Genomic DNA, 13,151 nt, shown 5'->3' with positions numbered 1-13,151 from the left:
ATGGAGGGATCAAGCAACTCCAGCAAGAGGAAAGGAGATGGCGAGCAGGAGGGAAGAAAGAGCGGTGTCAGGGAATCTCCAGCCGCGCCCCCAACAGGCCCCCCCAGGCCACTTTTTCGGCACCGACGCCGAAAAAACGGCCCAGTCGCGCCCCCAGGACGCTGAAAATCGCCGGTTCGGACCTTTTTCCCGCCCGGCGGTCACAGGCCGAACCCGGCGCGCTGGGGAGCCGTTGGGGGCGCCGGCGCTAGGGAAAAGCACGCCCGGCCCACACCGCCAGGGGAAAAGTCAAGGTTTTCTTCCCCGACTCGCCTCGCACCCCCCGCGCCCTCGGCCACCACTAGCTGTATCCCGGCGACGGCCGCCGCCCGACTCCAGTAGATAGCCATTCCCCGCCGGAAAATAGCAGCGCTTCGCCGCGACAGCCCCTCCCGCAACAGCTGGGCGTTTTCGGTCGCAGTTTCCGGCCGTGGAGGCGCGGTTTGACGGCGGGTTCACGGCAACCGAGCGCAAGGTGTTCGGCGATTTGCCCGTCTCGGCGATGGACTCGGATGAGGAGGAAGAGCTCGCCGCGCTGCTGGAGGAGGAAGCCGCGGCCGACGTCCAGGAAGAAGAGCATCTCATGGTGCTCGCCGCCCTCGCCCAGCTGCTGGCGAGCAGTGAAAAGCCGCGGCGAGGTGGCTCGGCGCCGGGGCGGGTGAAAGCAAAGAACCGGCATCGTCTGCAAGGCTACTGCATGCTCTACTCCGACTACTTCGCCGATGCTCCACTTCATGGCGAGAGAACATTTCGGCGCCGTTATCGGATGAGCCGAAAACTCTTTGTCAGGATTGTGAATTCCATCCGGGAGTTCGATAACTACTTCAAGTGCAAGATGGATTGCACTGGCGCTTTTGGATTCACCTCCATCCAGAAGTGCACGACAGCGATGAGGATGCTTGCATATGGAGCTCCAAGTGATTCACTCGACGACTATGGGCGCATGGCCGAGTCCACCAGCATAGAGTGTTTCTACAAGTTCTGTCGGGCAGTGGTGGCAGTGTTTGGGCCACAATACTCGAGAACACTCAATGCGGAAGACACTGCTCGGATCCTAGCCCAGAATGCAGCAAGAGGATTTCCTGGGATGCTTGGAAGCATCGACTGCATGCATTGGAAATGGAAGAACTGCCCATTTGGTTGGCAGGGGATGTACAAAGGCGCCAAAGGTGGTTGCAGTGTGGTGCTTGAGGCGGTAGCCACACAGGACCTCTGGATTTGGCACTCCTTCTTTGGTATGCCAGGAACTCACAATGACATCATCGTGCTGCAGTGCTCTCCTGTTTTTGCCAAGATCGTTGAGGGCCATTCTCCTTCGGTGAACTTCGAGATCAATGGGCACCAATACAACAAGGGGTACTATCTAGCTGACGGCATCTATCCAAGATGGTCGACATTTGTGAAGGCGATCTCAAACCCTGTGCCAGCAGGCAAGAACGCCTGGTTTGCGAAAGTTCAGGAGGCTTGCCGGAAGGATGTCGAGCGGGCATTTGGTGTGCTCCAATCTCGATTCGCTGTTGTTCGGTACCCCGCTCAGACCTGGTCAAAAGATCAAATGTGGGAGATCATGACTTGCTGTGTCATCTTGCACAACATGATCATCGAGAGCGAGCAAGAAGACCCAGTGTTTGACACTGAACCATACTACAGGCAGGGTCCTCTAGCCGAAGTTGATCACCAGCTACCGGCAACTTGGACTGCCTATCTGTTGGAAATATGCCCTAGAGGCAATAATAAAAGCATTATTATTATATTTCCTTGTTCATGATAATTGTCTTTATTCATGCTATAATTGTGTTATCTGGAAATCGTAATACATGTGTGAATAACAGACACCAACATGTCCCTAGTAAGCCTCTAGTTGACTAGCTCGTTGATCAACAGATAGTCATGGTTTCCTGACTATGGACATTGGATGTCATTGATAACGAGATCACATCATTAGGAGAATGATGTGATGGACAAGACCCATTCCTAAACATAGCACAAGATCGTATAGTTCGTTTGCTAGAGTTTTCCAATGTCAAGTATCTTTTCCTTAGACCATGAGATCATGTAACTCCCGGATACCGTAGGAGTGCTTTGGGTATACCAAACGTCACAACGTAACTGGGTGACTATAAAGGTAGACTACGGGTATCTCCGAAAGTGTCTGTTGGGTTGACATGGATCAAGACTGGGATTTGTCACTCCGTATGACGGAGAGGTATCACCGGGCCCACTCGGTAATGCATCATCATAATGAGCTCAAAGTGACCAAGTGTCTGGTCATGGGATCATGCATTACGGAACGAGTAAAGTGACTTGCCGGTAACGAGATTGAACGAGGTATTGGGATACCGACGATCGAATCTTGGGCAAGTAACATATCGATTGACAAAGGGAATTGCATACGGGGTTGATTGAATCCTCGACATCGTGGTTCATCCGATGAGATCATCGTGGAGCATGTGGGAGCCAACATGGGTATCCAGATCCCGCTGTTGGTTATTGACCGGAGAGTCATCTCGGTCATGTCTGCATGTCTCCCGAACCCGTAGGGTCTACACACTTAAGGTTCGGTGACGCTAGGGTTGTGAAGATATGTATATGCAGTAACCCGAATATTGTTCGGAGTCCCGGATGAGATCCCGGACGTCACGAGTCGTTCCGGAATGGTCCGGAGGTAAAGAATTATATATAGGAAGTGCTGTTTCGGCCATCGGGACAAGTTTCGGGGTCACCGGTATTGTACCGGGACCACCGGGAGGGTCCCGGGGGTCCACCGGGTGGGGCCACCTATCCCGGGGGGCCCCATGGGCTGAAGTGGGAGGGAACCCAGCCCAAAGTGGGCTGGGGCGGCACCCCCCCAAGGGCCCATGCGCCTAGGGTTGGGGGGGAACCCTAAGGGGGGCGCCCCCTTGCTTGGGGGGCAAGCCCCCCACCCCTTGGCCGCCGCCCCCCTAGGAGATCCCATCTCCTAGGGCCGGCCACCCCCCTTGGAACCCCTATATATAGTTGAGGAGAGGGGAGGACTTCATACCTCAGCCTTGGCGCCTCCCTCTCCCCCCGTTACGTCTCTCTCTCGTAGTATAGGCGAAGCCCTGCTACTGTGACGCCCTGCATCCACCACCACGCCGTCGTGCTGTTGGATCTTCATCAACCTCTCCTTCCCCCTTGCTGGATCAAGAAGGAAGAGACGTCTCCCGTCCCGTACGTGTGTTGAACGCGGAGGTGCCGTACGTTCGGCGCTTGGTCATCGGTGATTTGGATCACGTCGTGTTCGACTACATCATCACCGTTCTTTGAACGCTTCCGCACGCGATCTACAAAGGTATGTAGATGCATCTGATTACTCGTTGCTAGATGAACTCCTAGATGGATCTTGGTGAAACGAGTAGGAAAATTTTTGTTTTCTGCAACGTTCCCCAACAGTGGCATCATGAGCTAGGTCTATGCGTAGTTCTTCTTGTGCGAGTAGAACACAATTTGTTGTGGGCGTAGATTTGTCAACTTTCTTGCCGCTACTAGTCTTTTCTTGCTTCAGCGGCATTGTGGGATGAAGCGGCCCGGACCAACCTTACACGTACGCTTACGTGAGACCGGTTCCACCGACTAACATGCACTAGTTGCATAAGGTGGCTGGCGGGTGTCTGTCTCTCCCACTTAAGTTGGAGCGGATTAGATGAACAGGGTCCTTATGAAGGGTAAATAGAAGTTGACAAATCACGTTGTGGCTTTAACGTAGGTAAGAAGACGTTCTTGCTAGAACCCTAATTCGGCCACGTAAAACTTGCAACAACAATTAGAGGACGTCTAACTTGTTTTTGCAGCAAGTGGTTTGTGATATGATATGGCCAAAGTTGTGATGAATGATGAATGATCTATATGTGATGTATGAGATGTTCATGCTATTGTAATAGGAATCACGACTTGCATGTCGATGAGTATGACAACCGGCAGGAGCCATAGGAGTTGTCTTTATTCTTTTATATGACCTGCGTGTCATTGAGAAACACCATGTAAATTACTTTACTTTATTGCTAAACGCGTTAGCCATAGTAGTAGAAGTAATAGTTGGCGAGCAACTTCATGGAGACACGATGATGGAGATCATGGTGTCAAGCCGGTGACAAGATGATCATGGAGCCCCAAGATGGAGATCAAAGGAGCTATGTGATATTGGCCATATCATGTCACGTTTATTATTTGATTGCATGTGATGTTTATCATGTTTTGCATCTTGTTTCTTAGAATGACGGTAGTAAATAAGATGATCCCTCATACTAATTTCAAGAAGTGTTCCCCCTAACTGTGCACCGTTGCGACAGTTCGCTGTTTCAAAACACCACGTGATGATCGGGTGTTTTATTCAGACGTTCACATACAACGGGTGTAAGACAGATTTACACATGCAAACACTTAGGTTGACTTGACGAGCCTAGCATGTACAGACATGGCCTCGGAACACAGAAGACCGAAAGGTCGAGCATGAGTCGTATAGAAGATACGATCAACATGAAGATGTTCACCGATGTTGACTAGTCCGTCTCACGTGATGATCGGACACGGCCTAGTTAACTCGGATCATGTAATACTTAGATGACTAGAGGGATGTATAATCTAAGTGGGAGTTCATTCAATAATTTGATTAGATGAACTTAATTATCATGAACTTAGTCTAAAATCTTTACAATATGTCTTGTAGATCAAATGGCCAACGTAGTCCTCAACTTCAACGCGTTCCTAGAGAAAACCAAGCTGAAAGACGATGGCAGCAACTATACGGACTGGGTCCGGAACCCGAGGATCATCCTCATAGCTGCCAAGAAAGATTATGTCCTACAAGCACCGCTAGGTGATCCACCCGTCCCACAGAACCAAGACGTTATGAACGCTTGGCAGACACGTGCTGATGACTACTCCCTCGTTCAGTGCGGCATGCTTTACAGCTTAGAGCCGGGGCTCCAAAAGCGTTTTGAGAGACATGGAGCATATGAGATGTTCGAAGAGCTGAAAATGGTTTTTCAAGCTCATGCCTGGATCGAGAGATATGAAGTCTTCGATAAGTTCTTCAGCTGTAAGATGGAGGAAAATAGTTCTGTCAGTGAGCACATACTCACTATGTCTGGGTTGCATAATCGCTTGTCTCAGCTGGGAGTTAATCTCCCGGATGATGCGGTCATTGACAGAATCCTCCAGTCGCTTCCACCAAGCTACAAGAGCTTTGTGATGAACTTCAACATGCAGGGGATGCAAAAGACCATTCCTGAGTTGTTTGCAATGCTGAAATCAGCAGAGGTAGAAGTCAAGAAGGAACATCAAGTGTTGATGGTCAATAAAACCACTAAGTTCAAGAAGGGCAAGGGTAAAAAGAACTTCAAGAAGGACGGCAAGGAGGTTGCCACGCCCGGCAAGCAAGCTGCCGGGAAGAAGCCAAAGAATGGACCCAAGCCCGAGACTGAGTGCTTTTATTGCAAGGGAAGCGGTCACTGGAAGCGGAACTGCCCTAAATACTTAGCAGATAAGAAGGCCGGCAAAACAAAAGGTATATGTGATATACATGTAATTGATGTGTACCTTACTAGTGTCCGTAGTAGCTCCTGGGTATTTGATACCGGTGCAGTTGCTCACATTTGTAACTCAAAGCAGGGGCTGCGGAATAAGCGGAAACTGGCAAAGGACGAGGTGACGATGCGCGTCGGGAATGGTTCCAAGGTCAATGTGATCGCCGTCGGCACGCTGCCTCTATATCTACCTTCGGGATTAGTTTTAAACCTTAATAATTGTTATTTAGTGCCAGCTTTGAGCATGAACATTGTATCGGGATCTCGTTTAATCCGAGATGGCTACTCATTTAAATCCGAGAATAATGGTTGTTCTATTTATATGAGAGATATGTTTTATGGTCATGCTCCTATGGTGAATGGTTTATTCTTTATGAATCTCGAACGTGATACTACACATGTTCATAATGTGAGTACCAAAAGATGTAAGGTTGATAATGATAGTCCCACATACTTGTGGCACTGCCGCCTTGGTCATATAGGTGTCAAACGCATGAAGAAGCTCCATGCAGATGGACTTTTAGAGTCTCTTGATTATGAATCATTTGACACGTGCGAACCATGCCTCATGGGTAAGATGACCAAGACTCCGTTCTCAGGAACAATGGAGCGAGCAACCAACTTATTGGAAATCATACATACTGATGTATGCGGTCCAATGAGTGTTGAGGCTCGCGATGGCTATCGTTATGTTCTCACCCTCACTGATGACTTGAGTAGATATGGGTATATCTACTTAATGAAACACAAGTCTGAAACCTTTGAAAAGTTCAAGGAATTTCAGAGTGAGGTTGAAAATCAACGTGACAGGAAAATCAAGTTTCTATGATCAGATCGTGGAGGAGAATACTTGAGTCACGAATTTGGCACACACTTAAGAAAATGTGGAATAGTTTCACAACTCACGCCGCCTGGAACACCTCAGCGTAACGGTGTGCCCGAACGTCGTAATCGCACTCTATTAGATATGGTGCGATCTATGATGTCTCTTACCGATTTACCGCTATCTTTTTGGGGCTATGCTTTAGAGACTGCTGCATTCACTTTAAATAGGGCTCCGTCGAAATCCGTTGAGACGACACCGTATGAATTATGGTTTGGGAAGAAACCTAAGCTGTCGTTTCTAAAAGTTTGGGGATGCGATGCTTATGTCAAGAAACTTCAACCTGAAAAGCTCGAACCCAAGTCGGAAAAATGCGTCTTCATAGGATACCCAAAAGAAACTATTGGGTACACCTTCTACCTCAGATCCGAAGGCAAGATCTTTGTTGCCAAGAATGGGTCCTTTCTAGAGAAAGAGTTTCTCTCGAAAGAATTAAGTGGGAGGAAAGTAGAGCTTGATGAAGTATTACCTCTTGAACCGGAAAATGGCGCAACTCAAGAAAATGTTCCTGAGGTGCCTGCACCGACTAGAGAGGAAGTTAATGATAATGATCAAGATACTTCTGATCAAGCTCCTACTGAAATTCGAAGGTCCACAAGGACACGTTCCGCACCAGAGTGGTACGGCAACCCTGTCTTGGAAATCATGTTGTTAGACAACAGTGAACCTTCGAACTATGAAGAAGCGATGGCGGGCCCGGATTCTGACAAATGGCTAGAAGCCATGAAATCCGAGATAGGATCCATGTATGAAAATGAAGTATGGACTTTGACTGACTTGCCCATTGAACGGCGAGCCATAGAAAATAAATGGATCTTTAAGAAGAAGACAGACGCGGATGGTAATGTGACCATCTATAAAGCTCGGCTTGTCGCTAAGGGTTATCGACAAGTTCAAGGGGTTGACTACGATGAGACTTTCTCACCGGTAGCGAAGCTAAAGTCCGTCCGAATCATGTTAGCAATTGCCGCATTCTACGATTGTGATATATGGCAAATGGACGTCAAAACGGCATTCCTTAATGGTTTCCTTAAGGAAGAACTGTATATGATGCAGCCGGAAGGTTTTGTCGATCCTAAGAATGCTGACAAGGTGTGCAAGCTCCAACGCTCGATTTATGGGCTGGTGCAAGCATCTCGGAGTTGGAACATTCGCTTTGATGAGATGATCAAAGTGTTTGGGTTTACACAGACTTATGGAGAAGCCTGCGTTTACAAGAAATTGAGTGGGAGCTCTGTAGCATTTCTCATATTATATGTAGATGACATACTTTTGATGGGAAATGATATAGAACTCTAGGACAGCATCAAGGCCTACTTGAATAAGAGTTTTTCAATGAAGGACCTTGGAGAAGCTGCTTATATATTAGGCATCAAAATCTATAGAGATAGATCGAGACGCCTCATAGGTCTTTCACAAAGCACATACCTTGATAAAATATTGAAGAAGTTCAATATGGATCAATCTAAGAAGGGGTTCTTGCCTGTGTTACAAGGTATGAAATTGAGCTCAGCTCAATGTCCGACCACGGCAGAAGATATAGAAGAGATGAGCGTCATCCCCTATGCATCAGCCATAGGTTCTATCATGTATGCCATGCTGTGTACCAGACCTGATGTAAACCTTGCCGTAAGTTTGGTAGGTAGGTACCAAAGTAATCCCGGCGAGGAACACTGGACAGCGGTCAAGAATATCCTGAAGTACCTGAAAAGGACTAAGGAAATGTTTCTCGTTTATAGAGGTGACGAAGAGCTCGTCGTAAAGGGTTACGTCGACGCTAGCTTCGACACAGATCTGGATGACTCTAAGTCACAAACCGGATAGTGTATATTTTGAATGGTGGGGCAGTAAGCTGGTGCAGTTGCAAGCAAAGCGTCGTGGCGGGATCTACATGTGAAGCGGAGTACATGGCAGCCTCGGAGGCAGCACATGAAGCAATATGGATGAAGGAGTTCATCACCGACCTAGGAGTCATACCCAATGCGTCGGGGCCAATCAAACTCTTTTGTGACAACACTGGAGCTATTGCACTTGCCAAGGAGCCCAGGTTTCACAAGAAGACAAGGCACATCAAGCGTCGCTTCAACTCCATTCGTGAAAATGTTCAAGATGGAGACATAGATATTTGTAAAGTACATACGGACCTGAATGTAGCAGATCCGTTGACTAAACCTCTCCCTAGAGCAAAACATGATCAACACCAGAATTCCATGGGTGTTCGATTCATCACAATGTAACTAGATTATTGACTCTAGTGCAAGTGGGAGACTGTTGGAAATATGCCCTAGAGGCAATAATAAAATGATTATTATATTTCCTTGTTCATGATAATTGTCTATTATTCATGCTTTAATTGTATTATCCAGAAATCGTAATACATGTGTGAATACATAGACCACAGTGTGTCCCTAGTGAGCCTCTAGTTGACTAGCTCGTTGATCAACAGATAGTCATGGTTTCCTGACTATGGACATTGGATGTCATTGATAACGAGATCACATCATTAGGAGAATGATGTGATGGACAAGACCCGTTCCTAAACATAGCACAAGATCGTATAGTTCGTTTGCTAGAGTTTTCCAATGTCAAGTATCTTTTCCTTAGACCATGAGATCATGTAACTCCCGGATACCGTAGGAGTGCTTTGGGTATACCAAACGTCACAACGTAACTGGGTGACTATAAAGGTAGACTACGGGTATCTCCGAAAGTGTCTGTTGGGTTGACATGGATCAAGACTGGGATTTGTCACTCCGTATGACGGAGAGGTATCACCGGGCCCACTCGGTAATGCATCATCATAATGAGCTCAAAGTGACCAAGTGTCTGGTCACGGGATCATGCATTACAGAACGAGTAAAGTGACTTGCCGGTAACGAGATTGAACGAGGTATTGGGATACCGACGATCGAATCTCGGGCAAGTAACATATCGATTGACAAAGGGAATTGCATACGGGGTTGATTGAATCCTCGACATCGTGGTTCATCCGATGAGATCATCGTGGAGCATGTGGGAGCCAACATGGGTATCCAGATCCCGCTGTTGGTTATTGACCGGAGAGTCGTCTCGGTCATGTCTGCATGTCTCCCGAACCCGTAGGGTCTACACACTTAAGGTTCGGTGACGCTAGGGTTGTGAAGATATGTATATGCAGTAACCCGAATGTTGTTCGGAGTCCCGGATGAGATCCCGGACGTCACGAGGAGTTCCGGAATGGTCTGGAGGTAAAGAATTATATATAGGAAGTGCTGTTTCGGCCATCGGGACAAGTTTCGGGGTCACCGGTATTGTACCAGGACCACTGGGAGGGTCCCGGGGGTCCACTGGGTGGGGCCACCTATCCCGGGGGGCCCCATGGGCTGAAGTGGGAGGGAACCCAGCCCAAAGTGGGCTGGGGCGCCACCCCCCCCCCCCAAGGGCCCATGCGCCTAGGGTTGGGGGGGAACCCTAAGGGGGGCGCCCCCTTGCTTGGGGGGCAAGCCCCCCACCCCTTGGCCGCCGCCCCCCTAGGAGATCCCATCTCCTAGGGCCAGCCACCCCCCTTGGCACCCCTATATATAGTTGAGGAGAGGGGAGGACTTCATACCTTAGCCTTGGCGCCTCCCTCTCCCCCCGTTACGTCTCTCTCTCGTAGTATAGGCGAAGCCCTGCTACTGTGACGCCCTGCATCCACCACCACGCCGTCGTGCTGTTGTATCTTCATCAACCTCTCCTTCCCCCTTGCTGGATCAAGAAGGAGGAGACGTCTCCCGTTCCGTACGTGTGTTGAACGCGGAGGTGCCGTACGTTTGGCGCTTGGTCATCGGTGATTTGGATCACGTCGTGTTCGACTACATCATCACCATTCTTTGAACGCTTCCGCACGCGATCTACAAAGGTATGTAGATGCATCTGATTACTCGTTGCTAGATGAACTCCTAGATGGATCTTGGTGAAACGAGTAGGAAATTTTTTGTTTTCTGCAATGTTCCCCAACACTATCTCAGTATGCGTCAGGAGATCCGAGACCCACAGGTGCATCATCAACTGCAGAAAGATCTGATTGAGCACCTATGGAGGCTCAAGGGGGACGCCACGTGATGAAATACGAGTTTTTATTTGTTGAACAATATAATTTGTATTGAACTATTTGTTGTTGTAGTATTTTGTTGAAGTATTTGATTTTTCTGTGATGAAATATGTGATAAGAAATAATTGTGTTGATAATTGAACGCCGAGACGGCGAAACCACGCCGAATATGGGCCTATTCTCGCCCATATGGACCGTTTATTCGCCGAAATTGGGCTGCAAAGTGGGCCAATTTCGGCGCCTGGGGGCGACGACTGGGCGCAAAACCGCCCCCAGCGCCGAGTGCATCGCCGGCTCGCCCCCAGGGGACGATTTTTATGCGTTCTAGGGGGGCCAACGGCTGAAGATGCTCTCAAGCGGCAGGACGTGACCATGGCGATGGATGTATTTGACTGCGCCGTCTGCGGCAAACCCCTGCGGCCTCCCATTTTCCATGTATTTAAATCCACTTCATTCGCTGGTTTGCTGTGCACATCGTGAATTCACCATCAGATGAACCAACAAATTTATCAGAAAATTCTGCATGCATTTCAGTGTTCTAAGGGGAATCCTATCTGCTCGCCTTGCCACGACAAGCTCCCTGAAACGGACCGTGCCACCACCCAGCGCCTCCACTTCATGGAGCGGATTGTCGACAACGCCCTCGTTCCCTGCAAGCATGGATGCAACAGGAAGATCGCCTGCTACAGACATGACACACATGAGAGGGAGTGCCCCGTCGCGGGCTGCGGCTTCGTCGCGCCAACTGTGGTCCTTCTCGATCATCTCACAACCCTTCACAAGTTGCCAGCAACACCGATCGACTTATTCATACCTTCCTACCTCCCGCTCAAGCCTGGCTCTCAAGTTCTTCGCAGCAAACACGGTCGCCTCTTCCTGCTCGACATGGAACCGCTCAAGCCTAAGGGCATTGCGGTCTCCATCGTTTGCGTCCAGCCAGAGATTACACGAGCCACGGTTAGTGTTTCTGTGCAATTTTCACTCTTCGATGGACACTATCATGCCTCGAAGCTGGAAATCAAACCAGACGAGGTACCAAGGGAGTGCTTGTGTATCGTGCCTACCGATGGAGAAACTAATGAAGTGCTTGAGGTTGCCATCGAGATATGCATGGTGTACTATGACAACGATGAGCTGAAGGAAGAGGAGGAGAAGGAGGAGGACGATGACCAAGAGTGGAACCATGACGACGACGATGATGATTGACGCATCATCTCAATGTCTACGGGAAGATGGATGCACAAGGTTTCGGTTGCAGGATGTGTGTTGAGTTATGTACGCAACTAATGATCTCCTACTATTTACTGAAGTTGCTTCTGCCGTTTGATTAAGTAGTTTATGCTTTACAGTGCCAGTGCGGAGTCCAACTATAAGCAAACTGGACAGACACATTACGTTGCCAAGCTCCCGATGAATTGATGATTGATCTCACTGAAACCACCACAGAACTCAAAATCCCAGATTCTAGTAGTAGCGTAAATGACATAATCCACTATTTAGAACTTTTATAACAGTTGTAGTACCAGGACTAGAGGTGAAAACAGTCTACGAAAACTAAAAGGGTAGAGCTAGCTGCTAATTGATTGACACGAACGGGTACAATACAACACAATGCAACTTGGCAAACTTCATCGTTTGCCTAGTGCCAGCGAAAAGGGACTCGGTGAAAGGAAGAAACTCAGCAATATCGAGTATTCACTGAGTTCCATTGGAGTAGGCTTGTCAGTTGCCTCGCCGGCATTGCATTGAACTGGTGCTGCCTATCGTCTCGTCCGGTCGCGTCGCTTTCACCGGCATCAGTGTCATGGAGTCGTATCTACTTTGTAGCAGCTTGATCGGCATAAATGTGTGGCAACCATTTTGCACGGAGAGGATTTTCCAGTGGGTTTTCGGTGTGGAGTGACTCCCGCATACCTGCTCCTAGTTTGCATCCCGTTTGCCATATTTTGGACAAGTGGACGCGTCCGTGGAGCGATTAAGGTGCTGCATTGGATGGCTTGCGGCGCTTAGACGAGTTGGTCCGAACCTTTTGCGCATATTTCGAGGGTCTACCCTGCCCCCGGAAAACTGATGGCTTCGTGAGAAGTAGAAGTATCAACATTTAAACACAGGGATTTCCGTTGTGTGTGTACGTGTATATACTCGGTTTGAATCCTGGCAATGCATGCTATACAAGATATATTTTTCAACTATTTGCCTTCCTGATACCGTGGGCCCTGGAGAACCTGAATGCTCCAAGGAATAGTCCTCCGCATTAGGCCCTCTTTGATTCGCAGGATTTTCAAATCGTAGGAATAGGAAAAGTATAGGGTTAGAGTGGCATGCACACATGAATCCTACAGGATTAGCATGGAGTGTTTGATGGCACAGGAAAAGCAAAGAATTGTAAAAGGAGGTTGGAGTGGATGTTAGATTTCCTATGAAATGTAGTACAAAAGATTTCATAGGAAAAATTCCTATGGGATCCAATCCTATGAATCAAAAGACCAACATAGGAAAAATTCTTAAGGATTTCAATCCTCCAGAAATCCTATAGAATTCCTTTGAATCAAAGGAGCCCTAATCGTTTACATGCAACCAATGGGGGCGAAAGTTCTCTTAGGAATAAAAC

At 48.3% G+C, this 13,151-nt stretch overlaps 1 protein-coding gene across 1 annotated transcript; it reads left to right on the top strand.

Moving 5' to 3' along the window:
• LOC147977855 (putative E3 ubiquitin-protein ligase SINA-like 6) lies at window positions 1-11,746 on the top strand. The gene is made up of 4 exons (XM_087516470.1): window positions 1-61; window positions 3,657-3,667; window positions 10,898-10,975; window positions 11,075-11,746. Exons 1-4 carry the CDS (start codon window positions 1-3, stop codon window positions 11,744-11,746), a joined length of 822 nt encoding a protein of 273 aa, XP_087372596.1.
• Window positions 11,747-13,151: the final 1,405 nt, after the last annotated feature.

The sequence above is a fragment of the Triticum urartu genome, chromosome 3A (genome assembly GCF_056163025.1).
Source record: "Triticum urartu cultivar PI428250 chromosome 3A, HENAU_Tu73, whole genome shotgun sequence".
NCBI lineage: Eukaryota > Viridiplantae > Streptophyta > Magnoliopsida > Poales > Poaceae > Triticum > Triticum urartu.
The sequence above is the reverse complement of the archived record's forward strand: the minus strand, read 5'-3'. Positions and strand labels throughout refer to the sequence as shown.

Excerpts from the sequence above, each read along its gene's own strand:
- LOC147977855 (XM_087516470.1), top strand. The coding sequence starts at position 1 with ATGGAGGGATCAAGCAACTCCAGCAAGAGGAAAGGAGATGGCGAGCAG. Across the intron at positions 10,976-11,074 it reads TGCGGCCTCCCATTTTCCAT|TGTTCTAAGGGGAATCCTAT; the intron begins GTATTTAAATCC and ends CATGCATTTCAG.